This window comes from Oryzias latipes, chromosome 21, assembly GCF_053564925.1.
Source record: "Oryzias latipes strain Hd-rR chromosome 21, Olatipes_Hd-rR_3.1".
Classification (NCBI taxonomy): Eukaryota; Metazoa; Chordata; class Actinopteri; order Beloniformes; family Adrianichthyidae; genus Oryzias; species Oryzias latipes.
In genome coordinates, this window is record NC_136257.1 from 28,746,008 (window position 1) to 28,773,796 (window position 27,789).

The following is a 27,789-nucleotide window of genomic DNA, read 5'->3' on the forward strand; positions in this document are numbered from 1 at the left end:
CAATCACAATCAAGAAATTATAGTTGATTTTTTGACAGGAGCTAGCACACTGGTAGAACTTTGAATGCGGGCTACCTTTGGCCCACAGGCCGGACTTTGGACATGCCTGATTTACTGGAATACATTTCTTGATGAGTTTGTTCTGTATTTAATACCTTTAAAATTTTAAAACTACATGAACATTCAGCAAAAAATGGAGATTCACAACAAGCTGTAGTCAGTGTAAGTACACCTCCAACATTTTAATATCTCTAAAAAGGGACAATAACAGAAAAGTATGGATTTCAAAAAACTTTACAGAATCAACTTGTGTGAAAATAACCCCACCTGATTCTGACCATTTATACTGATAGAAATGATAACCAGATGAGTTCATAAAATGTTTGAAGTTGGAAAGGCACTGAACGTGAATCATTCATGGCATTTCTTTCAAAGGATGTGTTTAAACAAAGGAAATCATAAATGGGAACAGTAAACAGGCACAACAGAGAGTACAGGTTAGTAATAGCATATATACATGTGCATTTCTATGGAAGCATAAATGACAAATGAGGTGCTGCCATCAAACCTCTACTTAACAGTGAAGAAAAGATGACTCCTCTTTTTTCAGCATCTTCACCTTCATTTGCTACTGATAAAGCAACAACAGGGGTGTGCAGTAATATTTTATATATGTATGCAGACTTTGCAAACATATGATTTCCATTTAAGTCCATTCACATATGTACACACACGCACGCACGCACACACACCTGTCAATTTCTGCTTCAGTGCTGTTAATATGGCTGTCACACAATGAAAAGTTGTTTTTGGATACATGGAATATCAAATAAAGTCAAGTCCAACATATTCTTATAAATAATAAAAATGGGCTTAATGACACACAAAGTAATACAGTAATAACCTGAGGAGGGGTAAGTGTAACTGTAATGGAGGAATGCATCTTATCTACATCAGAGTGACTGGTGTAAATCCGTTTTTTGTTTTTTTGCTGGTTTTTTTGCAAATTTGCGGTGGTTTGACACTTGACACAAGCAGTGGTAAGTCCCAGTCTTTTCATTAGTAGATTTAAACATATTACAAGGTGAGAAAATCTATAACAACGTGTAGTTATATGATGGCATTGTGTGGCTTCTGTGGATTAAAAGAAAAACAGGAAAAAAAAGTAAAAATAGCACCTGACTTACACAAACAGCCCTTTCAAAATGAACCCGAGTTTACCCGTTTTGGGGCGTGAAATCAGTGCAGTGGTAAACTGGGTGGCATTCTTTGGAAACATGCTTTCTGCATGGAGCAAAAGGCCGCTTGGTCTCTATGTCATGTAAAGTTCAATCTCTGGCTGTTGTGTATCCCACGCCTCCCATCCGTCTCCTCTTAAAAAAGCAGGGAAGTAGCACCATCCTTTGAAGACAGGAAGTAAAGCCAGAACACCGGTGCATGTCTTGTTGTTTAAAGGGCTTTGTTGTTTTTTTTTCTGTTTTTGTTTGTTTGTTTGTTTTATTGGGGGTTAAGTTCTCTTCATGCACACCTGACACCGGCTTATTTGTGTCCGGAGTTCGCCTGCCTTAAGAGTTGTCGGGATTGGTTTCCTAGAAGGAGAAGGGATAATAGAAAGGTTAGAAGGTCGTACTTATTTGTCAAATTATGTTTTAAAAAAAGGGAGTCCCGCAAGTCTGGTTGAATGATTTTTATTCACTACATCAGTAGAACATTTAGAGTTTGTAATTACTTAAAGTCTCCGTCGTACCTGGAGGGGTGCTGAAGGCTTTTGGGTGTGCGTCTCTCCCCAATGTGTTGTATACGTGTTTGCTACAACCTATCGCGCGCAGCTGGCTTATAGAAAAAAAGTGTACTTGAACATGTTCACTTTACTGAGTGCTTCCCGACATGTGTGTCCCGTGCAGGTTTGCCCATTTTCCTCTTGCAGACAGCCCGTATCCACCCATACGGGCAGTTGTTCACACCAAAGATGATTTGCACGGCCAATTTCAATGTTAAGTCAATGTACAGACACAATCAGAGGCCCTGCAGCGCATTTTGAGCGTCGAAAATGTTTCCAGAGTTCAAATATCTTAGTTTTGCCAACAATTTGCATCACATCAACCAATCAGGAAGTCAGCTGTAGACCGTGAAGCGTTGATGATGTAATCAGTGGGTGGAATTAAAAACCTCATGTAGCAATGAGGCTAAATACTTTGGGCAGTATCTCCTCCCACATGCGGCGGGAACGGCAGGTTCATGAATACATTTATGTCGAGCAGTGAATTTGTAGCATGTCAAAACGGAGGCAACAGACATAAATTTGCAGCGCAAATCTTGTTAGCTCATAAGGCTTAAAGAAACTGATACTGGTATACTAATGTAATGTGTGTTGCTTGTCTTACTTAAACATATTGCTGTCCTCAATGGTGGCTAGCCAGAAGCTGTAAGAGTTGGCATAGTAGTTGCAGGTTCCTCGCCCGTGGCACTCGATGAACGGAGCGCTCCGGAATTCCTCTAGACAGGAACCAGGAGAGGCCAAAGCCTGTCCCGAACCTTCAGCACCAGCACTAGTGTGCTGCAGAAGGAGAAACAATCAAACACTTTTACATCTCACAACGGTTTAGATCAACTGCTTAAAAGTCATAAAATTCAATAGATAACCATAATCCAAATAATTATCCTGTTAACAAATCTTGCTAAGTATCTTTGCAACAGAAAACAGAATTCAACCATGATTTTGTCTTCTGTTCAAGGAAATCTTTTTTTTAAATCAAAATAATTTTAAAAATGAAATTAGAAAAGTAGGAGTTATAAATTAATCTCGACTATAGGTTTCTTAGTCTATTTCTTAGTCATTTTTAATTCCAGTTCACCATTTGCAAATAAATGATTTTATTCATTTAATGAAATACTTAAAAACTTAAATTGTCTTTTTTTTTGCATGACATTTCTTTCAAACAGTCTTTGTAAAATGTTGCACTTAGACTTTTTTTGTGAGAAATGAACAGGCCAGCTGGAGTCTATAGTCTGAGTTGAAGCCTTTGCAAGAGCTCAAGGTCTCATTCCACAACTTTCAAGGACTTAAAGAGCCACTCTGAATTAAAATTGTGTTTTTGGTGGGAGAGGAAGCCGGAGCGGGGTTGCTCTGAGCCAACAGTCCCACCCACAACTCAGATGTGAATTTCTAATGTACTCCTGCCGTTCTGCAGAAACTATGTACTAGAAAACAACACAAGTTTTTCTTTTTTCTTTTGGCTAAAAATGGCACAATCATAACAAAAAGACCGCTTTTTATTATGATGCTTTTAAAATAAATCAAAAGATGATTGGGATGGGACTTTAAAGGCCAGCTGTGAGTCCAGAATCCCTGAAAATGTTTTGTGACGTCTAAAAATCTGGATTTTGTATTAAAGTTGTTTTGTGATGTCTCTGAGTTGCAAATTTTACAATGAACAGCCAAAAGTTAATCAGCATGACTCACCATCACAAAGGAGTAGCCAATCCACAGAGAGTCCCAGCCTTCGGGGCATTCTGGGATCCTGATCGTCTGGCTGTGAACTGCTATCACCATGGCTGGGGCTTCACATACAGCACACCTGTGCAAAGAAGAGTGCACCACACAATGACTCGGGGGGGGCACACAAACATGAAGCACACACAGCAGAAAGGCTGTCAGACCTGCTGATGAAGGGTTTGATGCTGTCCCCTGTAATAGGTGCCATGCTCATGGGCATGGGCTCCGGCGAAGTGAGCCAGTAGGAGTAATCATTGCGAGAGGCAAAGTTGCAAACGTTGTTGATGTTGCAGAACAGGAAGGGCATGGGGCTGAATTTCCTGAGGCAGCTGCCTGCAGTTCCTGTAACACAGAAGATAAGTTGTCTTTGTTTTATCATCTCCTCCGTCATTCATTTCTAGTTTCTTCCTTTTTTGTTGTGGTGCTTCTCACCTAAGTCTTGTCCGTGGGAGCGTTCATTGCCTTGCACGTAGAGCAGAGAGTAGCCATCATATATGAGCCTGGTTCCCCCAGGACAGAGGGGTACCTCAACCGCTTGGCTGTGCCTTGTTACCAGGAAGCCATGGTCCATGGATGAGGGGCCAGGAGCACCCACCTGCCCTGGAACTCCATCTGGTCCTGGGGGGCCAGGATACCCTCTGGGACCTAAATATATCAAACATTAGTAAATTAAAAAAGAAAAGGCAATAAGAGACATTTTAATCGTTCAAATGTTTTACCTTGAGGTCCTGGCAGACCAGGCTCTCCCTTAGCTCCCGGCAGACCATCATAACCAGGAACTCCATTGTCACCTTTGGGCCCTGGAAAACCTGTTATCCCTAAGGAAACAACATAACATAGTTGAGAAACGGAACTAAGATGTCAGGGTACCTGGAGAAAGAAGTTTCAGGAAAGAAACAGTAAATGTGACACATGTTACCTTGCTGCCCTTTCAGTCCAGGAAACCCTGCTGGCCCCTGAGGGCCCGGCAAGCCTTGAATTCCTGGAGCCCCAACATCTCCTTTTATGAAAAGTTGAGGGCCAGGAGGACCAGGCGGGCCTTCACCACCTGGTGCACACACATTTTTATTGTTAAGCATCAAGAAAAAAACATTAACATCGTTCATGGTAACCTTTGGTATTTTGTTCTTCTGTACCTTTTAGTCCTGGGAAACCCCTGTCCCCCACTTCTCCTTTGAACCCTATGTCTCCAATTTCACCCTTTGTACCTGTAATTGATATTAATTTGTTTTGGTTAATAATACAACATAACAACAACAAAAATCCCATTTGTGGTTCATATCATTGCAATCGTTTTCCTATAAACCAACCGAATTTTTACATTTGCTTTCATTTAAGCTTCATCAAACCAGGAAAATCAACTGAACTTGTTCCCATTTTTTATGACATTATTGAAAGTATTATGTCAGCTTTTTAGCCTTTGATAGTATAAAAATGATATATATATAAAAAAACGATAATATATAAATAAGTTTTATATAGTATTTTATTTAAATATTTTAAAATGTGCATGCTTTTCGTGTCATAAAATAAAACTAACTCACTGCTTAATAATTAATTAAATTCATTTAAATCTGGAGACCTGGTTGATTGCAAAATAATTCGAATCATGTTCGAAATAAAAAATTAAAACATAAGAGTAACCAAAAGGCTCTTCCATTTAAGAGATAAGAAATACAGTCTTAGAAGAACAAGTATGTTAAACCAGCTGTGAGAACAACGCTAAACTTCAGTGTAACGCTATAAGATATGGAAGAACTGCTGGGTAGTCAATAAAAACTGTCAATCCATAAACGTATTGACATAATAATTAGATATAAGGGAATTAAAAAGATAACTTTTGACCAAAATTGATTATTTATTTCTTGTACAACTGTAAAGATACTGTTTGTATAAATAAAGTTTGGACTGCATTGAAAAAGGGGCTTGGAATTAATCTTAGTACCGGTAATCTTATCCGAAACCCCTTTTCAATTTTTTAATATCGTCCTTAATTGTTGTACTTCTGTTTGTGCTGTTTAGTTTTTATTTCATCAAATTGAAATAAATACATTTAATTTGTAAATACATTAATGAATAAATACATGTGCAGTAGGCAACATACTCTGGGCAACAGTGTGTAATAGTCAGGGCTCACCTGGAAAACCAGGAACACCTTGGAGTCCTCTTTCACCCTTCTGGCCATCAATACCTGGAAGACCAGTTTGACCCTGAAAGCATCACACAAGCATTAAGAAAACCAACGAAACAAAAAACTCTTGCAGCAGTAAAGTCTCTCCTATTGATATCCAGTATATTCTAAATAAATCACTAGTCAAAAAGTAGAAAACTCCTCCTGATTTACATACAGGAAGTCCAGGAACTCCAGGGTCGCCCTTGTGTCCCGTTTCTCCCTGGAAACCAGGAAGACCTTGACTGCCTTTCTCGCCCTTTTCACCATCTCTGCCTGGAAAGCCAGCTTCTCCTATCACTCCTTTGGGTCCTGTTTTTGGTATATAACATGAATGTAATTACTACTTTCCCTGAAAATTTCTTTGACAGAAGGTCTTGTAAAACAGTGATCTGGATTTTTCAGTACCTGGTGCTCCCTGATTTCCTGTTTCTCCCCTGTCTCCTTTAGGTCCCTGCAAAGAAATGCCAGGAAGACCTCGCTCCCCTGTCTCTCCCTGCGGTCCCTGTGGACCTGGATAGCCCTTGTCCCCTTTGATTCCAGGGACACCTGGATTACCTGGGGCCCCAGGAAGACCAGAGCTACCTTTGTCACCTGAAGAGAAAACGGAAAGATTGTTAGTGGTCCATTGGAGACTGAGTGTCATTAGATAATACTATTTGATAATGAACAGATACTGACCCTTGGTACCAAGTTCTCCAGGAGGTCCAGGAACACCCCGACCAGGCAAACCTGTATACAAGGACAATTACTTACTTAGAATTTTTATTTTTTGATTTCGTTCAATAGAAAGCCATAATTAACAGAAAAAGTCTAACAATGCCAAGGAGGTGTTACTTTATAAAATATTGGGTATGGTTTTGGCCAAACATGGTTCAAGAGAGTAAATCAACTTTAACTTTAATCTGTCAAAAGAATTTTGTTTTATAAGTAATTCCTAAAGCCTTTTTTAAGCCAAATTTCAGAGGAACAGCAAGGCAGCCCAAAAAGGCTTTTGTTAGTATTTATTCTCATTTGATGTATGTCTGTGTTTCTATGTCTATATGTATCTTTTTTATACTGTTTATGCTATTTGTTGTACAAACTATTGCTGGACACTGCTGCTGCAACAGTCAAATTTCCCAGTTTGGGATCAATAAAGTATCTTTATCTTTTCTTGTTTACCTGGGTCTCCTCTCTCCCCAGTGGATCCAGGAATTCCGTCCTCTCCAGGCTCACCTTTATCTCCCCTGGGGCCTGAAGGCCCCTGCAGACCACCTTCGCCTGAAGGAAAACAAGTTTGCTTACTGTTCATGTATACACATAGATATAGTTCATTTTTGTTTTGAATCGATAAAAACGATTAAATATTGTTGCAAGGTTTTGGTACTGTATGAATCTTTTTTACTACTTAAAACGTTGTGCAACTTACCGGGTCGTCCATCACGACCTGGTTCTCCCACAGACCCAGGAAGTCCAGGATCACCTTTGTCTCCTGGTCTGCCTGCTTGACCTGTGGAACAAGCACATAAGGGTAGCACCATTAAGAGCCTTGCTTAGACTGCTGCCCGCGCAACCCGGTCCCGGATGAGCGGTAGAAGATGAAAAGGTGGCACCATTAAGAAATTGTTATATGTATTTTTCAAGGCTTTAATTGTTTTTCTGGACAGAATGTAGGAGACAAAACAGACAAACTCTGACCTTGATACCCAATGCTTCCTTTGTCTCCCTTGGGTCCTTGAACTCCAGGAGAACCAGGCATTCCTGAATAACCCTTTTCACCTTTTTCTCCAGGAGACCCCGGGACTCCCGGGTCACCGGTGTGACCCTATATGAGTGAAAGTACGTAAATTATGCCAATTAAAAACAGGGCAAAACCAATCTGAATCAACCATGCACAACGACAAACCAATATTTAATTAATACACAATATTCACAATTACAACTTTGTTACATTTGAGGCTTTGCAAGGAATATTTAAAAAGAAAACACCTACAGCTAAAAGCCTTTCATCCCAGTGACTGGATGTCAATACAAAAAGGCTAATCTCCTAAATGAGAAGGTAGAACATCTGTGTGCGATGATGCACAGTGTTTAACGAGACTCAAAGGAAATTCAGTAATTGCCGTCTAACATGAAACCTATAGATAAAAAAAGATTGCATTTGTCCTTTGTGGTGTTTTTCATCAAGGTTTACAGAAAACCTTTTTTAAATAAATCTTAATTTAAGCTTGTTTTCTCGTTAAGATTTTTTTTTTTTTGGGGTCATTTTCCTTGCATGAAAACAAGGGAAAACAAGCACAGCTCCTCATTTCTGTGACATGGATATTTTTACTGACTGGATTACCTTTTGTCCTGGGACACCTGGTACGCCGATGCCTGGCTCACCAGGTGACCCCGTGTCTCCCTTTTCACCATCTAGACCTTTAAATCCAGGATGTCCCGGTCTCCCAAAATCGCCTTTAGTACCCTTTGGACCAGCTGGACCTGCAGAGACAAAGACACAAGGAGAAAAAAACTGTTACAGTATGTTTATAAAATACAAATAGTCTCAACAATTTTGTTAAAAATGAAACTATTATCAAATTTGCAATAGTTTCGGTAAAACAACAAAGCGTGTCTATTACTTCATCTTTACCATCAAATTAGCACATTTGTTTTGTTGTTCTTTTTTAACATTAACAATAAGATTTTGAACTCTGAGGTTCATTTAGGATGATCCATTAAAAAAGTTCAGAAAAATAAAGTTTAATAAAACAAAATGGTCAAACATTTTGCATCGTTTGTATGTAAAGTGTTTTTTTTTATATATCCATTTTCTTTGTTTTGATTTACCTGGAATACCCATTTCTCCCAAAGAGCCTTTTTGTCCAGGAGGTCCCATGCTTCCTGGTTCTCCTGGAAAACCTCGATCTCCTTTGTCACCTAATATCAGTGGCATCAAGGCAAACGTTGAAATATTAAATTCCATGTGGATGGGAAAGCACATTGCAACTAAAATATATGCTCTAAATTCATCTATGCTTCCTTTTTTTCTAAATAAACCTTACAACAGTTTTCAGGGCAAAATAAAAACCCTTCCAATTATAATAACAAATTAAACCCAAAATATACATGTATTTGAAACAATGTATTGAAAAGTGGAAAACTAAACAAAATAAACAAAAAAAATCGAAGAGCTCCAATGCTACTTTACCACCAAGGCTTGCCAAATAAAGATACAGAGATAGCAAACTACTTTCAAAGAAAAAAACCGCATCTCCATGACCCAAAGAACTTTGACATTTTTCTAAAACAGAACAAACTGTCTTGTAATAGATTAAACCAAGATAAATGTTTAAGACCATTTAGTTTCAGATAGCCGTTAAATATTGTTTTTTGACTCTGTGAAATATTTTAAGTCAACTCAAAACTTGTTATTTTGAAAAGCATTTCAACTGATCCAGATTTTGTCTGGGTTTGGGATGATTGTTTTACACGGTTCATGTTTTTGTCTTTTATGTTTTGATGTTTTTTATTTTTAAACTTGTGAAGCACCTTGTGACTTCTGTTTTGTGAAAGGGGCTATATAATAACTAACTATATAAATACTAACTAACATTTGTTTTTGTTTTTGAAACAGCAATTCTAGTAAACTTGTAACAAAATGTTATCTGGTAATGAAACTAAATAAATGTGCGAGTATCCTGTATTTTTTCTGAGCCTATGGAAAATAAACAAAAATTAAAAAAAACTTCAACTGATGTAGTTAAAACACTATTTTGAGTTAGTAACTGATGGCACAGATTTTTATTTTATAAACCATGTAAATTATAGCAAACACGTGGAATTTTAAAACAAAGATGTCTTTTGGGTAGCAGAGATGATTGAATGAATGTTGTTTCTTAGCGACCTGGTTGTCCTGGTGATCCAGGTTCTCCATCCTTTCCAGGCATTCCAGGGTCTCCTTGCACCCCTTGGTAGCCTCGATCTCCTGATACACCTGGGTCGCCTGATGTGAAAATAAACATATATTTAAATTAATGGATGGATAGATAGATAGATAGATAGATAGATAGATAGATAGATAGATAGATAGATAGATAGATAGATAGATAGATAGATAGATAGATAGATAGATAGATAGATAGATAGATAGATAGATAGATAGATAGATAGATAGATAGATAGATAGATAGATAGATAGATAGATAGATAGATAGATAGATAGATAGATAGATAGATAGATAGAAGAGTAGTTTATTTGTATCAATATACCTCTATCTCCAGTGTCTCCTTTTTCCCCCTTCATGTGCTCCATATCTACATCATTCATTTCCCCAGGGGGACCTTGTAGACCTGGCTCTCCTCTTTCACCCTTAGGTCCAGGTTCTCCACTTTCTCCACTTGGTCCAGTAAATCCAGGATCACCTTTTGGTAATAATAGAACAGAAAGGTTTGGAGATCTGTTTGGGGAAGTGGTACTGTAGAAGCAGAATGAGTTTTAATGTCTTACCTCTCAAACCTGGAGATCCAGGTAAACCTGGAGATCCAGGAAATCCTTGTACTCCCGGCATTCCCATGTTGCCCATTTCACCTTTCCGACCTGCCAGACATTAGAGGACAACAATTATAGCTATTGAAGTATAAAATAAGGTCTAAAAGCGATCAGGCAGGAAAGAATTGGAGTTGTCGTCTGACAACTTTTTAGCCTTGTCTTAATTTTATTCTTGGAAAAGAATTCTGTCTCATCTATTAATGGAAAACAGCCAATGACGGAGGGAAAATTTTCAACTGAACAAAAAACAAGTGGAGATGAACAAATCGGTTCCAAAATCTTTACTACTCTTACAATGGAAAAAGATAATGGGACGTAACTCTTCCCGTCAAAGTAAACAAGAGCTTTCTTAGGAATGTTTTTTTTTTACTAATATCATCTTTTGTTTTTTGTTTTTTCAAATGTTATCTTTTGTTTTGGTTTTTCAAAGATCTTCACATTTCAACAGGTCCAGCACAGATCTACTCTATATTGAAGTCTCTTGTCCGTATAAGTCTTAGTCTTTATTCAATTTATTTTTGGAATGAACACGCAAATATTCTAAATCTGACATATTCAATCAGAGTGGTGTGGGTTAGTCTTACCTTGGGTTCCAATTTGTCCGTCTCTGCCTGCTGAGCCCGGTGGGCCCGGCAGTCCTCTACCCCCCGGGATGCCTGGGAATCCAGGGACTCCTTTCTCTCCTTGAGGCCCAGGCATGTCAAGACCAGGAGTACCTGGAAAGCCTTTATCTCCCTTTATGCCTTCCCTCCCTGTTGAAAATTATCAGTAAAATTTACTTTTGCATTTTGAAAAGGTTTTACTTAACAAGTTAGTGAATATTAATACTTTCTTCAACTATATTACTTAATTTCTGCAGGGGTTTTTTAACCACAATCAACACATTTCTATTTTTCCTGGGCTTATTTTTGTTACTGACCATGTGGTCCAGGCTCTCCATGTGGTCCTTGTGGTCCAGGAGGTCCAGGCAAGCCTTTTCCAGGAGCACCCGGTGGACCAGTCTGCCCAGGAAGTCCAGGAGGGCCAATATCACCTATTAGTAAAATTTAAAAAAATCAAATATAAAAAAAATGCACAGCATCTATCAAGCTCTGCTGTTTTTTTCTTTTCGTTTAAACAATAAGACCATGAATAGATTCACCAGAGCTTTACTGCCATCACTGTAAAGTATGTTAAATACCTTTGAGACCCTGAGGTCCTGGTGGTCCTGTCTGTCCTTCTTGTCCAGGAATACCAGGCAAACCAATGTTTCCTTTCTGTCCCGGAAATCCAGTAATTCCTGGGGGCCCTTGAAAACCTTTAGGACCCGGTAGACCTCGGCCAGGTTCACCCTGCACAGGTTAGAAGTAGGAGGTAGTGTAGTTTTAAATACGAGATTTGTTTTCCATCCATGTGTCTCCCCATATAAAATGATCAGAATACAGGTTGAATACAATTACTTTCTTTGCATATACACTTGATATTTAAGCATAGCTCTTTCATACACTAAATACTTAGTAGTGCTTGATGAGGCTTTTGGAGATATTTATACTAAAACTGTGGAAAGTTACACAGAGGATACCCTTTTGCTTGTTTTAAAAGAAACATACTTTTTGCCCGGGGGAACCAGCTTGTCCAGTTAAGCCATCCTTCCCTGGTCTTCCTGGCTCTCCAGGTAATCCTGGGGCTCCAGGAGCTCCACTATACCCTTCAACCAGAACATTTGTATTTGTTATTTCTATCAAATGGATTGGATTGCATCCAAATGTTCACCTTGAAGTCAAATCACCTTTGGGACCACTTGGGCCTGGAAATCCAATTCCTGGTGGTCCTTGTTCTCCTTTGTCTCCAGGAAAACCAGGCAGCCCTGGGTCCCCTTGTAATCCTCTTTCACCTTCGATCAAATATAATTCTCATAGTAAAGAATACCCAACACCTTTGCCTGAGGTTACTTGTCCTGCATTATAATCTGCTCTGATGCTCATTCCATTTCCACAATCACAGAAACACAGATTCTAAACTCTTGAAGTGTCTCATAAATCTGCTTCATCAGTAATAAGCCTTGGTGCCATGCATCTGTACAGGTGCCACAGATTTTTGGGTTGTCCGGGTCCTTGGAGGATAGAGATGAGCAGCTGCATCTTTAGGGGAGTCCAGGTATGTCTTGCAGTTCCCCTGTGGCTCCTTAGGCCACCTCAAGGGACGTCATGAAAATTGAATATGTGACGTCATACCTTTGACGTACGGGTAATGCTGTGGTACGGTGCCCTAATGAGGCACTCTAGCCGTTAGTAAGGTGTGAGAACTGGATCTTTATTGACCGCACGCAAATGCTACACGTGTGGAGTGTGCAGGTGATACAGGACGCTGAAGGATGTCTACACAAACTACATTCTGGTTGTCTAATTTCTTCGTTTCTAACAGCCAGGCTGTAAGAAAGAGGCGCACTCTTCTCACATGAATATCACTAATGGGTCCCTTGCACAGTCTGCAGGATCTGAGGGGGTTGAAAAAAAAACACTATAATCCCTTACAGAATAGATAATAACTGGCTTTGTTTTGGGTTGCACATTGACGACGTCACAGCAGTGGCACGGCGTATAGAGAGTGACGTTAAGGCGCGTTTTCAGCCGAGTTCAAATTAAACGTTCAAGCAGTTAAATACATGGACTCTTGTTTCTTATATTTAAGAGCATGACAATAGTTAAAGATTAAAATAAGCTTAATTGGATGAAAAAAAAACACTGTAATTTTTCTGTGATTAACTGATCGCGATTGATGTGAACACTTGCTAAAATTGACCTTTTGTTTTCTCTGCAGGAGAGTTTTTACTTCAGCTGTTCTCTTCAAGGAGTTTTACTGCAAATTATTTAACTTCTGCCTCTGCGTTGTTCTTCCACCACATAAACCATTTTTATACACTTTTTTACCACAGCAATTAATTATTTTTGTTTTGTCTTTCAGCTATTCCACCTCTAAACATGTAGTCATTCAGCATCCAGTCTTTTCCTCAGTAAACTGTGTCAAATCTCTGGAAAATCTTTTGATTAAAATCCTTTTTTTTTTTTTTTTTTAGTATTTCCTAACCTGCTTTTAGATTTCTCTTCATTTTTGCAGAACATCTATGCTGCTGGACTGTTGGACTACAAAGACTTAAATTCTTCCATATTCTTTTCCTCTACTCCTGGTCCCTCTCATCACACGTTTAGCTAATTTTTGTTCTGTTCTTTTCCAAAGCAAACCTCCACATCTGTTCTCAACATAGTAAGCACTAGGAAAACATTATAGATCCCCAAACACATGCTCTCCAATTTCCTTTTGTTCCTCTGTCATCTTTGATTTAATTGTGTTGCAGCTCAAAGTTCAACATTTTGTAATTATAAAATTCTTTACCTTGAATTCCAGGTAAGCCATTTTCTCCCCGTGGTCCGGGTACTCCCTGAGGTCCAGGAATGCTCACTCCTTTGCCTGGCTCACCTTTTAGACCTAATAGATTTAAGAAAAAGATCAATTTTAAAATAAAATGTTCTGTAATCTGTATGTGTGTAAACTATAGGACCAGGCATTACTGACAAATTCCTATATTTACTTCATTATGATTCAATTTACAGTTAAACCTTACCATTGGTCTCAAAATCTGTTTTATTTTAACAACTAGTTACTCAAATTCAAGCCAGGAAAAACCTTTTAAATAAAATTAATAGTTTTTCTTGAAAAAAATGCAGAACATTTTTTTTGCAGAACATCAAAAGGGAACATTTGATTTATTGGTTAACTGGGTCTTTAAACTAAGCCAAAATTTGTGTATTATCAAACTTCACATTCCTACCTGGAAGTCCAGGAGCTCCAGGAGTTCCTGGTCTTCCCTGACCGCCTTTATCGCCACGCTCTCCAGGTTGGCCAAAGCCTGCTATACCTGGAGGACCTCTTTCACCTGGAGGTCCAATTTGACCCGGCTCTCCATCTCGTCCGCGTTCACCCTTGATGCCTTCTTTAGCCTGAAAGAAGAAAAAGAAGAAATAGATGGTCAAATTTCCTTTGATGTTAGTGATATGACACGCTGTGCTACAAGGCAAAGATAATGGTCTTCATCTCATCTCCGAATTTTCAGCAGCTTCCATGTGTCCAACGTCTACAGGTTCTTCAGTTTAGCTTGAACAAATATGAACAATTTTTTTTTAATTTCAATATTACTGGAAAGAAAGAGTTTTCCTGGGATCCACAAAACTCCAAATCCAAGTTATATTTTGCTGAATTAAAAAAAAAAGAAAATATTTTTATTTATTATTATTAAAGATAATGATCCAGTTCCGATCATTCCAAAAAGGCCCAATTATTTAACATGTTTTGCAATTATGAAAGATTTCATAGAAGAATTTTCATTGTAAATCCAATTCCTTAAAAAATAAATAAAAAGAGCTACTGTTAATCTAAATTTTAATCTCAGATGCTTTGTTTGAAAAAAAAAGTATAATCAGTAACCTTAAGGTGCCGAGATGCCTTTAAAACAGCCTCAAATGATCACACTAGTTAGTATACAGTTTTTTTCCAGATTAAAAGTGACCTAAATCTCTCTAAATTATTTCATGTTTTGACCACTTTTCTTAGGATGATAACAAGCAATAACACTGACTTCTAAACTGAAGTTAAATCAAAAACACAAATGATGCAGACATCAATTCATAATGTTACCACTAGTTGGTGTCGTACAAAATCAAGTCAGTTGACAAAAATGACTTGATTTCCAATTGGGTATAAACATTTTTGGCAGAAAATAACATTGAAAAAGCTTGCCCTGAGAATGCATTAGTGTGTACCTCGTTACAAAGGATATACACATTTTGATTGACAGGTGACCATCAAATCTTCAGCTCCACTAAAGGTTTCTTGGATATTTTTAACATGTCTGTCTCATATTTCCCACTTTTTTTAATCACTGTTCAGAAAGGCAAGTTTCAGCAGTGAAAACAACAGAGCTGGTAAGCCCCCTTCAAATCTCCTCAACAAAACTGATCGGCCACCTGACCTCAGCGGTCGCTCCTCTCCTTTCTAGTCATTGTATCTTACCCGACTATTCAACGTGGAAAGGGGGCACAAGGTTTTGGTTAAAAACAATTTTTTTCTTAACTGTAATTGAAAATAGAATATTTGCTCATAATTCCAGAATGTGTAATGCCAACTTACTCACAAAAGGAAGTTCAAGAACTCCTACAAATGCTTGAAAACCTTTTGGGAAATCTTTTAATGCTGTTTGTATTTGTTACAGACCAGTGAGATAAAACCTAAAGGGAAAGAAAAAGATCCTTTATTGCACACTGCTTCTAAATTATTGTTTCTTTGTTCACCTTTCGGCTTATCCCATTAGGGGTCAGCCTCAGCTTTCACTGATCCACACAGGCAGTTTGGCAGAGGGTTTTTACGCTAGATGCCCTTCTTAACACCCCCGACCCCCATACATTCAAGACACAGATAGGCAACAGATTTTTTTGCTCATTGCACACCCTGGGGATGGAACCCAGGATTCCTGCGTGGCAGTCCTACACTGAGCTACGCTTCCAAAATATTATGTAATATTTGGCAAATAAAAAATAGTATTAAATTACTTTTTAATGCGATTCACTCTTTATTCCACAGCATTTAATTTGACTGAATAGTTTCTATAATAGGATGATAAAAATGTGGATTTGTTTGTCATAGCAGGGAAGTAAAGATGCCTGCCAATCATTTCACAACAATTCCATAGTAGTCATCATTTTCTGATTCCTGTCCTCTATATCGTGCACTTACGGGTTCTCCCTTGAGGCCGGGCTGACCTGGAAGGCCGTCTCTGCCTGGCAGTCCATCCAGGCCAGGCTGACCCTGCAGACCAGGACGACCAGGAAAGCCTTTCTCCCCCTTAAGACCAGGAGCAATGACAACATCTCCTGGTGCACCCACAGCACCCGGGGCTCCCATTAATCCAGGATTTCCTTGAGAACCCTGCAGAGATTTAAATGTATCACTCATTATAAAACATCTAATTTTACTCAAAGAAATAAAAAAATAATACAATCCTGTGAATGAAGAGTTTTTACTTACAGGTCTTCCATTTTCTCCAGGAGGTCCGGTTTGACCTTTGTCTCCTTTGCTGCCAACTGGACCAGGAGGTCCTGCCAAACAAGATGGGATAAAGTTAACGTGCACAGAACTGAGTTAGTTCGCTTTGGGAAAGAACAGATTTAAAATGGTATAAAAGTAGATTTTGTTCCTTGACTTGGGTTTGTTTTACCTGTTATTCAAAGTTTACACAGATGTAAACACAGTGCATAGTTTTTTTCATAACTTTGTAGAAGTTTTTACAGTTTCTGAAGTGTTAAAAACCCACTCTGATCATCTTTTGATCTATTTTCAACCGTTCAAAGTGGCCATTTTTAGCCAAAATTTAAATAAAAAAAACTGTCATTTTCTAGAACATAGTTTCTGCAGAGTGGCAGAAGTTAATTTGAAATTGATTTTTGAGTTGTGTACGGGACCGCTGGCAGAGTGGAGCCACAAGATATGGCCCACCCGGCATTGTTTCTATGTCACAAACAAGCTTCTTTTCAAGCAGCATTTTTTTATCTGCTCCTGATTCACAACAATTTGGATAAGGAATTTATCCAAATTTTCTTAATATATATCCTCTATCATCAGAAAAATCCCACAAGTACGTGTTAAAAAACACCAAAAAACACTATTTTCTCTGAAGTGGATCTTTTTTTTTTTTTTTTAAGTGGATCTTTCATAAGCATGGTATATGTACTATTGTTTCCAAAACTTTTTTAATTTGTAAAAAGTCTCACAGCGGAACTGATTTGGTAATGGGTTAGCAGTACTTTTCTTTTGCATGTGATAGACACTCACCTTGATCTCCTTTAGGGCCTTGGGGTCCAGGTTCTCCAATTATACCACTGGTCTCACAGTGAACACACGTGTCTCCTTTATCACCTGAAATCCAAAAAAGAATTATTGTTAAAGCATTATTGCACAAATGTAGTCCAGCAAATACTTTTTTAAAAACAATTCTCACCTTTTTGTCCTTCTTCCCCTTGTAAACCAGGAAGTCCAGGTGGACCAGAGTTTCCCTTCGCAAGGATACATGCCAGTGGATCAACTAAATAGATCACAAACAAAAAAATGTAATTATTAAAAGTTTTGGACACATAATACAGCTGAAACCAGAAATTTACATACACCACATAAAACCACACATGCTTTTTTTCTCATCGTCCGACATGAAATAAAAGTAAACTTTTCCTGTATTAGGTCAATTACAGTTGTCTTTCTTTCTTTTTTCTTTTGTTTGTTCCCTTCGGGGTCATGGGGCTGCTGGTCCCGTGCCTTCACCTATTGCAGTCGGTCTATCGCAGGGTCACAATCACACATACATTCACACTCACATTCACACCTATGGACAATTTAGAGTTGCCAACTAACCTATGAAGCTCGTTTTTGGACAGTGGGAGGAAACCGGAGACATAGGTTATAAGGTTATATTACTTTAATCAAAGTCAAAGGTTTACATATGCTAAGATCACTATGCCTTTAAACAACCCTAGATGATGATGTCATCTCTTTGGACGCTTCTGATACGCTTATTGACAGCATTTGAGTTCATTAGAAACACATATGTGGATCTATATTAGGGCACATTTAAAGCCCACTAGTGTGTTTGTAAAACATCATGGGACAGTCGACAGTCTTATCGCTCAGGAAGGACACGGGTTCTGTGTCCCAGAGATGAAACTACTTTGGCCCAATATGTCCAGAACATCCCAAGGATGAAGGCAAAAGATGTTGTAAAGATGCTGGCTGAAGATGGTAAGAATGAGTTATAATCAACAGTGAGACCAGTACTGCACAGACATGGGCTGAAAGGCTGCTTTGTCAGGAAGAAGCCATTCAAGTTTGCTAATGCACACAAGGATAAAGGCTTTCATTTTTGGAGACATGTCCTGTGGTCTGATGGAACTAAAATGGAACTGTTTGGCCACAATGACCATCGTTTTTTTTGGAGGAAAAAGGGGGGAAGCCTGCAGGCCTCAAAACACCATCCCAACTGTAAAACATGGGGGTGGTAGCATCATGTTGTGGGGGTGTTTGGCTGCTGGAGGGACTGGTTCACTTCAGAAAATAGATGGCATCATGATGAAAGAACAGTATGTGCAAATATTGAAGCAACATCTGAAAAAATCAGCCAGAAAGTTGAAGTTTAGGCGCAAATGGATGAACAATGACCCGCAGCAAAAAGTACAAACTATGTACAAAAGTGGCTTAAGGAGAAATAAGTCAATAATTTGGACTGGCCATCACAGATCCCGGATCTAAATTCTATTAAACATTTGTGGTCAGAACTGAAAAGGCTTTTACGTGCAAGGCAACCTACAAACTTGGCTCAGTTACACCAGTTCTGTCTGGATGAATGGGCCAAAATATCTACCAAACCTTGTGAGAAGCTTGTGGAAGGATATCCAAGACGTTTGACCTAAGTACTGCGGTTTAAAGGCAATAGTACCAAACACTAATAAAATGAATGTCAACTTTTGACTTTGATAAAAGTAATAAAAAATGTTCTAAAGAAAACCCTAGTCTCATTAATCTGACATGTAGCAAATAGAAACAATTTTGTTAATTGTAATTGACATATACAGGACAGAAGACAGGAAAAGTATACTTTAATTTCATGTCTGACGGTGAAAAAGAAAAGCATATGTGTTTTTTTATGTGTCGTATGTAAACTTCTGGTTTCAACTGAACACGATAGAGTCCAGACTAGGTGATGCCTTACCAGGTTGGCCAGGCGGTCCAGGTTCTCCTTTTTTCCCTGGTTGTCCCGGTGGTCCAGGAAGAGACTCTCCTAATACCCCTCTGTCACCCTTTTGCCCAACATCGCCTTTTTGGCCCGGTTCTCCTCGAGGTCCTTCAATGTGACGACCTAGAGCAGAAAAGAAATCACAAAGGTGGCTTTTCTAGAGCCCAGAAAACTTTTTTTTTTTTTTATCAAATTAATATACTAACAATTTTGGCAAAAACAAAGATGACCATTGAACCAGTAAGTCAGACGTTTAAAATACAGTAATAATATATTTTTGTTCATGAATTATAGAATTTTGTATTTCTGAAAAAAAAGACATCCTGCTAAAAACAAAATTTTTGCTAATCCCACACAAATCTTAAGTTTGAAAACAAAGAAGCACAAATGTTGCAGTTCCTCAAATGACCAGGGGAGGGGCAGTTTTGGCCAGAAGCCATTTCCCACTGATAAATGTTAAAAAGTCCAATTTAGCAGAAAAAAGTAATTTCTGAAAAGGCAAGAGTTAAAGCCCTTTCAGATTTTTATTTTTTTTAGCTTTCTGCTTATAAAACTGTAAAAAGGTGGTTATTTTTTACTGTTTTGATTTTATTGGAGTCTAAATGTGTGTATTATTGGAGAGGGGGCTTGTGTTGTTGTTGTTGTTTTCGACTGGCCACTCAAACGCATATGGGGATTTCTAAAATTAAAGTTTCCATGAAAACCAACCTAAGGGTATTTCAGTAAGTAATTATTATGTGGCGTTTTACAACCACATCAGCATTAAAAGACACCGAACTTTAAAACAAAAATAAATACATCTCAAGTTTTTTTAAACTTTTTAACAGACATTTGTCTGATTTTGTTTTCATGGCGACCCCACAAAAAGTTTATTTTTTCATTTTCTTGATAATTCAACATACAGAAGTAAAAATGATGCTTTTAATGGTTAACTCACTGTTACATATTCAGCTCTACACTTTTGTATTCCAACAACTGTCAGGCTTGTTAAACCTTGTGACTGAAGTTAGGAAAATGTGTGTTTACTGAATTCCTGCTAAAGAGAAGAAGAAGAAGATTGCAGGTTCGATTCCCGCCTTGCACGCCCATGAGTCGAAGTGTCCTTGGGCAAGACACTGAACCCCACCTTGCCTCTGGTGGTGGGCGGGCGCCTGTGTTTGGCAGCGGAGCGGCCACCAGAGTGTGAATGTGTGAGTGAATGTGTGTGTGACTGGGTGAATGGGTCTGTGACTGTAAAGCGCTTTGTCCTTGCAGGAAGAAAAGCGCTATATAAGTATACGCCATTTACCATTTAACTCCATGTCACAAAATAGCTGCTGAACTAAAGCCCTAATGTACAATTTTAGAAAAATATGAAACAGAATAATGTAAACAAAATTAACAAAAACATCTTTTTAAACCTTAAAGTTCTGTTATTTTGAACGCCATCGACTCCCTTTGTTTTGTTTTGGAAATAAACCTGTCTAACAGACATTTGCACAGTGAAGAACGGCTGTAGTTTACCTGCTGGACCCGGTTCTCCTTGTGGACCAGGAAAACCTGTAGGGGAGAAGAAAATACATGAAACTCCCAGAGATTACTAAAAATAGGTTCAATGTATAAGGGACTGTTATTTCTGATGATGCAGGCAAACACCTGATGGTCTTTATTAACATCAGTTTACCTTTTTCGCCTGGAAATCCTGGCAGACCAGGTGGGCCAGGTGGACCAGGTGCACCTTCGCCCTAAAAACAGGTTTTTGGGTTTTGCATTACACTGGTATGTACCCAAAAGCCATTCTGAAAATGATTTTTAGTGATAAATACCACACTCTTTAGACAGAAATAAATTAAGAAATTATCGTCATAGCTAAAAATCTACTCAATATTGCCACATCAATACTGTTACTTACAAATCCTGGTGGTCCTTGATCCCCCTTTTGCCCCTACATTAAAAGACAGATTTTACTAATGGAATCATGACCCTTTTTTTGAGCTGCACACATTTTCTTATTAAAGGCTTAAAGATGAGCCTCTATTGAGTTTTGAATTACTTACTGGGGTTCCAGGGAATCCTGGAGGCCCAGGATAGCCCGTCTCCCCCTGCACAATATGTTCCAGGTAAATAATTCATTTTTTGAAATAAAAAAGTTAAAACCAGTTTGGTAAATTTAGTTAATGCGTGTTACCCTTTGACCGTCCTCGCCATCTTTTCCAGGTTTACCCTGAATTTGAAAAAATATTGAGTTTTGTTAGGGAACTTCCTTATTTTCTATTGTTATTAAACAGACAAATCTTGTAAAATTGACATCTGAGATACTGCTGCTTACTCTTGGTCCAGGTTGGCCTGGTTCACCTTTAATCCCATGCTGATAAGGGAGGCAAAAGCCCTGCAAACAAACAAACAAATAAATACCCCAGTAAACAATAACAAAAGGCAAAACACTTGAAAGCAGGACACTAACTTTTTCTCCTCTGTCACCGGGATCTCCAGGTGGACCCTACGGAAAAATAAAAGCATGAAGCAAAATGGCCTGACATTTGTGTGACCAGAGATGCTGGATTAATATATTTATGAACAATTTTTTTTTCATTTTTTAATGAATAAATATGTACCGGCTGTCCTTTTATAATGATTGTAGATGTTCCTTCTGCTTCCTGATAAGGGCCGGGGGGACCGGGTGGGCCCTGGAGTCCCGGTTCACCCTACAAACATCGAAATAAAAACACACACACAGACACACAAAAAGGCAAACGTCAACCTCTGTATTTGGCAAAATGTCAGCAACAAAGACAAATATGCTTCTTAAACAGAAACGTCAGCAAAGGCAGATAAGATAAGTTAAGAAAGATAACATTTGTGAACATTTATTTTATGCCTTTATTTTGAAATTGTCTGGAAGCTTATTTTGGAAACAATCATCTGATGTGAACAGTTTTATAATGGAATTATATTTGTTATCATTTAACATAATAACCACATCTGTAACTTGGTTCAACTGTGACAAGAACACTGACTTTGACCTAAATCAATAAATAAATAAAGATTAATGCAACTAATTATAATTATTAAGCACTCCAGTTTGTTACAAGCCCACCATCCTGATACTGAAACTGTAATAAGTAAAAATTGTTTCTGCAAAATTTTAATAGTCTTCTATGACGACAACTGTTTTTGAAACAGTATTTCTTTACTCAAATTGTGAAGAATCAGGAGCAGATAAAAAAACAGCGATTTGAAAAAGATCTTAGTTGTGACCAGACAGTGAAAAAACACTGTAGGGTTTTTTTAATCGCTGTTTACACTTACAACTCCTTTTGGTTCATTAAACACAAATGGGATTTTCAATGAAGGGACGTAAAAGGTGGAAAAGAAAGATGGTAGGGGCTGCAGAGAAATGGGTTTTATTCTTTTACTTTTTAATATTTTTTTATATCTACATCTTATATAAAGGGATTAATGGATGTATAGAGGGGATTTCTTTTGCATAAAATTGCCAATTTCCTTCATTTTTTTAGTACTATGTCTAATTTTATTAATCTGTAAAACATTTTAAAAGTATTTATTTAAAGGGATTATTAGTTTGTAAATCCTTGCATATATAAACTATTTACATAAATTTCAATCTGTCGCATGTCAGGGAGTCTGCGCCTTCACCAGGGAAGTCTCACATGTCCCAGGAATGGGTGGACCAAAGACCAAGTTTCTAGTAACATTTTATTATTTTTGGGGAATTTTCTGTTCTCAAATTCTGAATTTTTCAGTAATTTTTGAGCTTTTTTTTAGGAACTTCCCATGTTTTTCTTTTTCATTTTAAACACATGCTACAGTTGAAAATAAAAGAAAACCACTCTAATTTATCATGTGTTGTCATGATTTATCTATTTTTTATTTAAGTGCTTTTTGTTGGGTATATTATATCGGGTAGAAATTATCCAGCAAAAGTGATGGTGTAACATTTTATAGCCAAAGTGTTCTAGGGTTAAATAAACAAATAAGAATAAATACAAACCGGAACATGAAAGAAAATGAAAAAAAAAGGTGAAAATGGTAAATAAAGAATTTTAGGGGTAGGATACGTTTTCTTCCTCCAACTACTTTTCAAGCAATTTCCTAAACTGTTTTGACAAACTTCACATTTAATGGATCCAACGTGTCTTGTTTTGTATGTAGAAGCACTAATGTGTCTATTTCTGATTAGGAGTATTTATAATGGATTCATTTACGTCTGTGTGTATGTGGATTTTATTTTATTTTCAAACAAATCATCTTAAGTTTTATGCAGCTATAGATTCATATCTCTTTTGCTTTTCTTCTTTTTTTGTTTTTTTTTTTTGTTTTGACTTCTTGAGATAAATCAATTCCAATCTAATAGTTGCCATATTTCCAATCAATTGATGAGGATTATTTTTATTTGAGTGTTGTGTTCATTTCTTTTCTCTGTAAAATGAAAAGCAAAAAGAGAATAAAATAGTTTGTGTATAAAAGATGCAGCAAGATTAAATAGACGACCTTTTACTTTTAATTATTTTTTTCAGATCCCTTAGTAAATAGTGGGATGATTCATGTCTAGTATGACTTAAGGAAGAAAAACAGATTAAACCACATCCTGACCCATCTTTGTTTAGTTTTGGTTATTTTTTTAACTGACAGACGTCAAAATGTTTGAGGAGAATCTTTAGTTCAGAAAAAAATAACTTAGTAATAAACCTGTACAAAAACAGAATAAAAGACTTTTTCCATCAAATTTTTTAATCAACTGTTTTAATTTATATGTATTTAACAAACAAACTCACCTTATCTCCTTTTGCGCTCACAAAAGCCAATCTGTCACCCTGCAGAAAAAGTTAGAGTTCCTGTCACATCTCCGCCAAAAAAAGACATATTAATAAAGAAACAATAATAAATGATTGCATTAATAAGTGTTCTTACTTTTTCTCCAGGAGGACCAGGCGGGCCAGCATCTCCCTGCCAATCGTATATAAGTATTTGATCAAAGATAATGGAAATGGAATTATGTGTTTGTTTGTTTTCTTAGTTGCTGGTTTTTACCTGAAGTCGGTACTTTAGAAATTTTAGATTTAAACCATGTGCCTTTTAGGATAGACTCACTTTTAACCCTGGATATCCTCGGGGCCCTGGAGGTCCGACAGGTCCTGGAAAACCGATTGCTCCCTGCAATTAAAACACAAAATAAAATGAAATTAAACACAAAATAAAAACTAGATTGAACATGATGCTTTAAATTGTGACTCCTTTTGTTTTAAAAACACAGAACCACATGTGCAGAAACATATAAATGACACGTACTGGTTGTCCAGGTGAGCCAGGATACCCCTTCTCTCCTTTCGTGGGAACAAACCCAATCACACCACCGGGGTCTCCCTGTGGGAGACAAATCTCTCGTTATACTGAATAACTGGAAAAACAGCCAAATAAATGTTTAAAATGGGAATTTAAGAATACCTTCATTCCAGGAAATCCTGGGATTCCCTGAGAGAAGTGTCAAAAAGATATATTTAGAAGTTGTGAGCAGGAATCCACTTTGGGCCACATGATTCTTGATTGTTTATTGGTGTTTGTACGGGTCATTGATGTTTATCCCACAGGTAAAGTTTACTTACAGGAGGTCCTTGAGGGCCAGGAAAACCAGAAAATCCATCTGTTCCTCTATCCCCCTGAAACATAAAAACCATGACCATCAATGAACACAAAAATTAAACAAATATTTTTTTTGAAGAATAAAATGAGACTGTAGTTACCTTAGTTCCGTTACATCCTGGGATACCGGGTGGACCTGGAGGACCATCGTGCCCATTGATGCCCTAAGACAACAGAAAAAAATTCACATCAATGTTTTTTTTCGGAGAACATTTCTGATACCCCTCTCATTGGGGTGTAAGGGTTTTCACCATTAAGTCATGCTGTATAGCCCTTGGATGCCCTCTAGTGGTGGAATACTGAACAGCATGGAGATTAATGTGTCAAAAAATGTATTTAGGGTGTTAGACTAAAGCCCTCATATGAAACTCCTAAAGGGAATTATAAGTTGAGAAGAAAGTAGTGCGCACCAGAAACCAGTATTCATTTTTTTAACTTATTTTCACTTCTCCATATCCATGAAACTTTTTATTTTATTTTATTTTAATTTAATTTGATTTTTTTCTTTATTTTTTGTGTAAGATTTGAGATTGTTGATTGGGTTTGTATATACCTCTGTAGTTGTTTCAACATTGCATGATAATAATGTTGAAGATGGATAAGCTTTGATTGTTTTTTAAAATATCCTCATGTGATTCAATTAAAAAAAAAAGAACATCTAATGTTGGGTTTGATGCTGCTCTCTGTTGTTTAGTGCACCCTCGCCCTCAGAGGACGGGTCGAGTTTAAGCCCATTAGATGTTTGACACATGGAAATACTGTCAGAGCCATGAATCTTAGAGTGTTTCATGGGGGAACTTCATCATTACCAGAATCTTAAGGTTCTTCTCTGGGAAAACCCAGAATCCCCAGTAAGGTCAAAGAATGTTCCTCTGCAAAAAGAGAACTCTCAGGCAGAAGGTTCATTCGAATTACAATTCTTTAATGGCAGATTTTAATTTTGTGCCAGTGTTTGACTCTTAAACATTTAAAATCGACTTCAAAGTCACATAAAAAAGTTTTACTTTGAATGTTTGATGTTTTGAAAAATCCAAATTAACCACAAAAAACAGAATATTGCACAAATGTATCTAGTTTTAACTGATATTTCACTAAAGAAAAAAAAAGTCTTTAAAAATATTTGTTTAACATTTAACCACATAAAGGAAGCATATTAAAACTACAAAAGAGCAATGGAGAGCAAGATGGATTTTTCCTGTTTTTTTTCCATAATGAGCAACATTTGCTTCAAAAAATGTTAGGCAAAATAAGGACATGTCCTAGAGGTCTGAATAAAATGTTTATAAAAACACTGTTTAAATCACAAATAAAAGTGTTACACAATCAAAAAAAAATCCAAGGTTTCATCAGTGATACTTACTGGTTGCCCTGGGTGACCTGGGAAACCAGGCAGACCAGGAGGACCCTGCAATATCACAATAATACATATTACAGCAATAACATTGATGAAATCACTGAAAGTCTTAGTTTCAGCACAGCTTTTTAGCAGGAATCATGACCTACCCGCACTCCTTTGAGTCCAGGAGCTCCAGGCTCACCGAGATCCCCCTATCAGGCAAATTACATCATGATTAGCTCTTACCAAGAAACAGATTAAAAAGCTAAAATACCTTTTTATAAATGAAAAACTATACCTTAACAGAACAAATATGTTGTGACATTGGACCTTTTAGGGGTTACTTAAAACCTTAAATTTGTGGCACAACTCAAAAGTAAAAGGATTCAGATTGACAAAGAGCTGCACGTATTGCAAGGTAAATAAAATGTAGTAAACAGATCCAACAGATTTTGGGTCTGCTGTTGTCTAAATGCCAGGAAGCATTTATTTCATCAGACTTTGGTAGCATCCATTTGTATTGCTTCTGAAGGCTGCATCACACAGCCACGACGTACATTTTGTGCATATTGTGCGGATGAACATTGGTCATATGTGAATATAGGTTAAATATAAGGGAGAAAAGATGCGATCTGTACGTGAAATTTTCACAGATGTATCATGAGTGAACCACGTTAAAACCATGAAAAGGAAATGTAAAATAACAGAGCGTGAATTGTTGAACTGCTGAACGGAGCCCTGTGGAACTCCTCGTGTATTTCTTTGTCCTAGATTTAAGTATTGCAGAAGCCTGTACAATTGTTTAACATTCAATTATATTCATATAAAATTTTTGCTTTCTGTAATTGTTGACTGCAGCTTTGAAACAGCAAGAAGAAGAGTTGTGTCAAAATTGTGTTCACAGTAAGGAGATTGTTTAAAACTAGCAAAGGACTAGTTTAAGTTTGTTGGTTAAATGTGGAGGCAGCCTGATGAGGGCCAAAAAATGTTCATGATGGCCTTCAAGCTTACAGATGCTCAAAAAGTTCATAATGTCTACAGATCTTTAAAGGCACAAATAAAGGCACACTATAGGAGTATTTTCTTTGTCACTGACTTTTGTCAGGATCTTTGTAAGGTTAGTAAAATCCTTGAGAGCGAAGGTTTAAAAGAAAAAATCAAAATATGTTTCTGTTTTAAATTCATCCGAATAAGAACACATAAATGATAGAGAAAAAAAATGCATCTTAAAACAGAATCTCATAACCTTATGACCTAAATGTTATAATTCATCCCATTCATCCCAAAATCCATTATTTGTTTTTGTAATTTCAAAAGGAAAAATATCTCCTGGTTAGTTTACAACACAAGCTACTCTGTTACCCTAAAATTTATTTTTAAAAATATATAAACCTAACCTCGAAAAATAACACAATAATATGAGTTTTCTGTTTTTTCGGTTCTCCAAAGACGAAGACCTTCTATAGGAGTTTGAATAAATTCAAACTTCCTTCAATTACATTGATAATAATTAAAACCTTTATATATAAAGGTTTGCTTTTGCTCATTCAGGTATAAATCTGTATCTGTAGTTGAAGGTGTGCACATACCTTGGATCCAATTGGTCCCGGAGGCCCCTCTGGTCCCTGCATTCCTGGAAACCCCATGTTGCCCTGAAGACCAGGAAATCCACGTTCCCCCTGTGATGCACAGACAAAAGGAAATGACATCACACACAAGCATCAAATATTAAGGCAGTAACTAATACAATACTCAAAGGTAAAATAATGCTTCTTTAAACATTATGAAAAAGTTTGATTACTTTAAATTAGAATATTTAAGG

General features: G+C 37.3%; 1 protein-coding gene across 2 annotated transcripts in view; it reads right to left on the reverse strand.

Annotated features, from left to right (window-relative positions):
• Nucleotides 1-212: 212 nt before the first annotated feature.
• The window catches only part of col4a1 (collagen, type IV, alpha 1), a 64,621-nt gene continuing 37,044 nt past the window's right edge, over nt 213-27,789 (reverse strand). The window contains exons 3-52 of one of the 2 annotated variants that reach the window (XM_078939007.1): nt 27,557-27,646; nt 26,135-26,179; nt 25,992-26,036; nt 24,733-24,795; nt 24,595-24,648; nt 24,437-24,463; nt 24,281-24,355; nt 24,083-24,145; nt 23,903-23,938; nt 23,767-23,805; nt 21,586-21,675; nt 21,435-21,470; nt 21,300-21,359; nt 21,159-21,194; nt 21,028-21,072; nt 20,883-20,915; nt 20,655-20,715; nt 20,495-20,530; nt 18,968-19,114; nt 17,210-17,293; nt 17,044-17,127; nt 16,240-16,310; nt 15,949-16,140; nt 13,991-14,159; nt 13,555-13,647; nt 11,951-12,055; nt 11,772-11,869; nt 11,363-11,513; nt 11,102-11,215; nt 10,767-10,934; nt 10,141-10,230; nt 9,903-10,055; nt 9,538-9,636; nt 8,481-8,570; nt 7,993-8,132; nt 7,347-7,473; nt 7,078-7,158; nt 6,831-6,929; nt 6,348-6,398; nt 6,075-6,260; nt 5,845-5,978; nt 5,634-5,706; nt 4,633-4,704; nt 4,416-4,544; nt 4,216-4,314; nt 3,929-4,141; nt 3,661-3,838; nt 3,464-3,578; nt 2,385-2,557; nt 213-1,589 (exon numbers count right to left, since the gene is read on the reverse strand). In XM_078939007.1, coding sequence (XP_078795133.1) covers nt 1,508-1,589; nt 2,385-2,557; nt 3,464-3,578; nt 3,661-3,838; nt 3,929-4,141; nt 4,216-4,314; nt 4,416-4,544; nt 4,633-4,704; nt 5,634-5,706; nt 5,845-5,978; nt 6,075-6,260; nt 6,348-6,398; nt 6,831-6,929; nt 7,078-7,158; nt 7,347-7,473; nt 7,993-8,132; nt 8,481-8,570; nt 9,538-9,636; nt 9,903-10,055; nt 10,141-10,230; nt 10,767-10,934; nt 11,102-11,215; nt 11,363-11,513; nt 11,772-11,869; nt 11,951-12,055; nt 13,555-13,647; nt 13,991-14,159; nt 15,949-16,140; nt 16,240-16,310; nt 17,044-17,127; nt 17,210-17,293; nt 18,968-19,114; nt 20,495-20,530; nt 20,655-20,715; nt 20,883-20,915; nt 21,028-21,072; nt 21,159-21,194; nt 21,300-21,359; nt 21,435-21,470; nt 21,586-21,675; nt 23,767-23,805; nt 23,903-23,938; nt 24,083-24,145; nt 24,281-24,355; nt 24,437-24,463; nt 24,595-24,648; nt 24,733-24,795; nt 25,992-26,036; nt 26,135-26,179; nt 27,557-27,646 — 4,794 coding nt within the window. In that variant the 3' untranslated portion in view covers nt 213-1,507. 2 annotated transcript variants of the gene reach the window in all.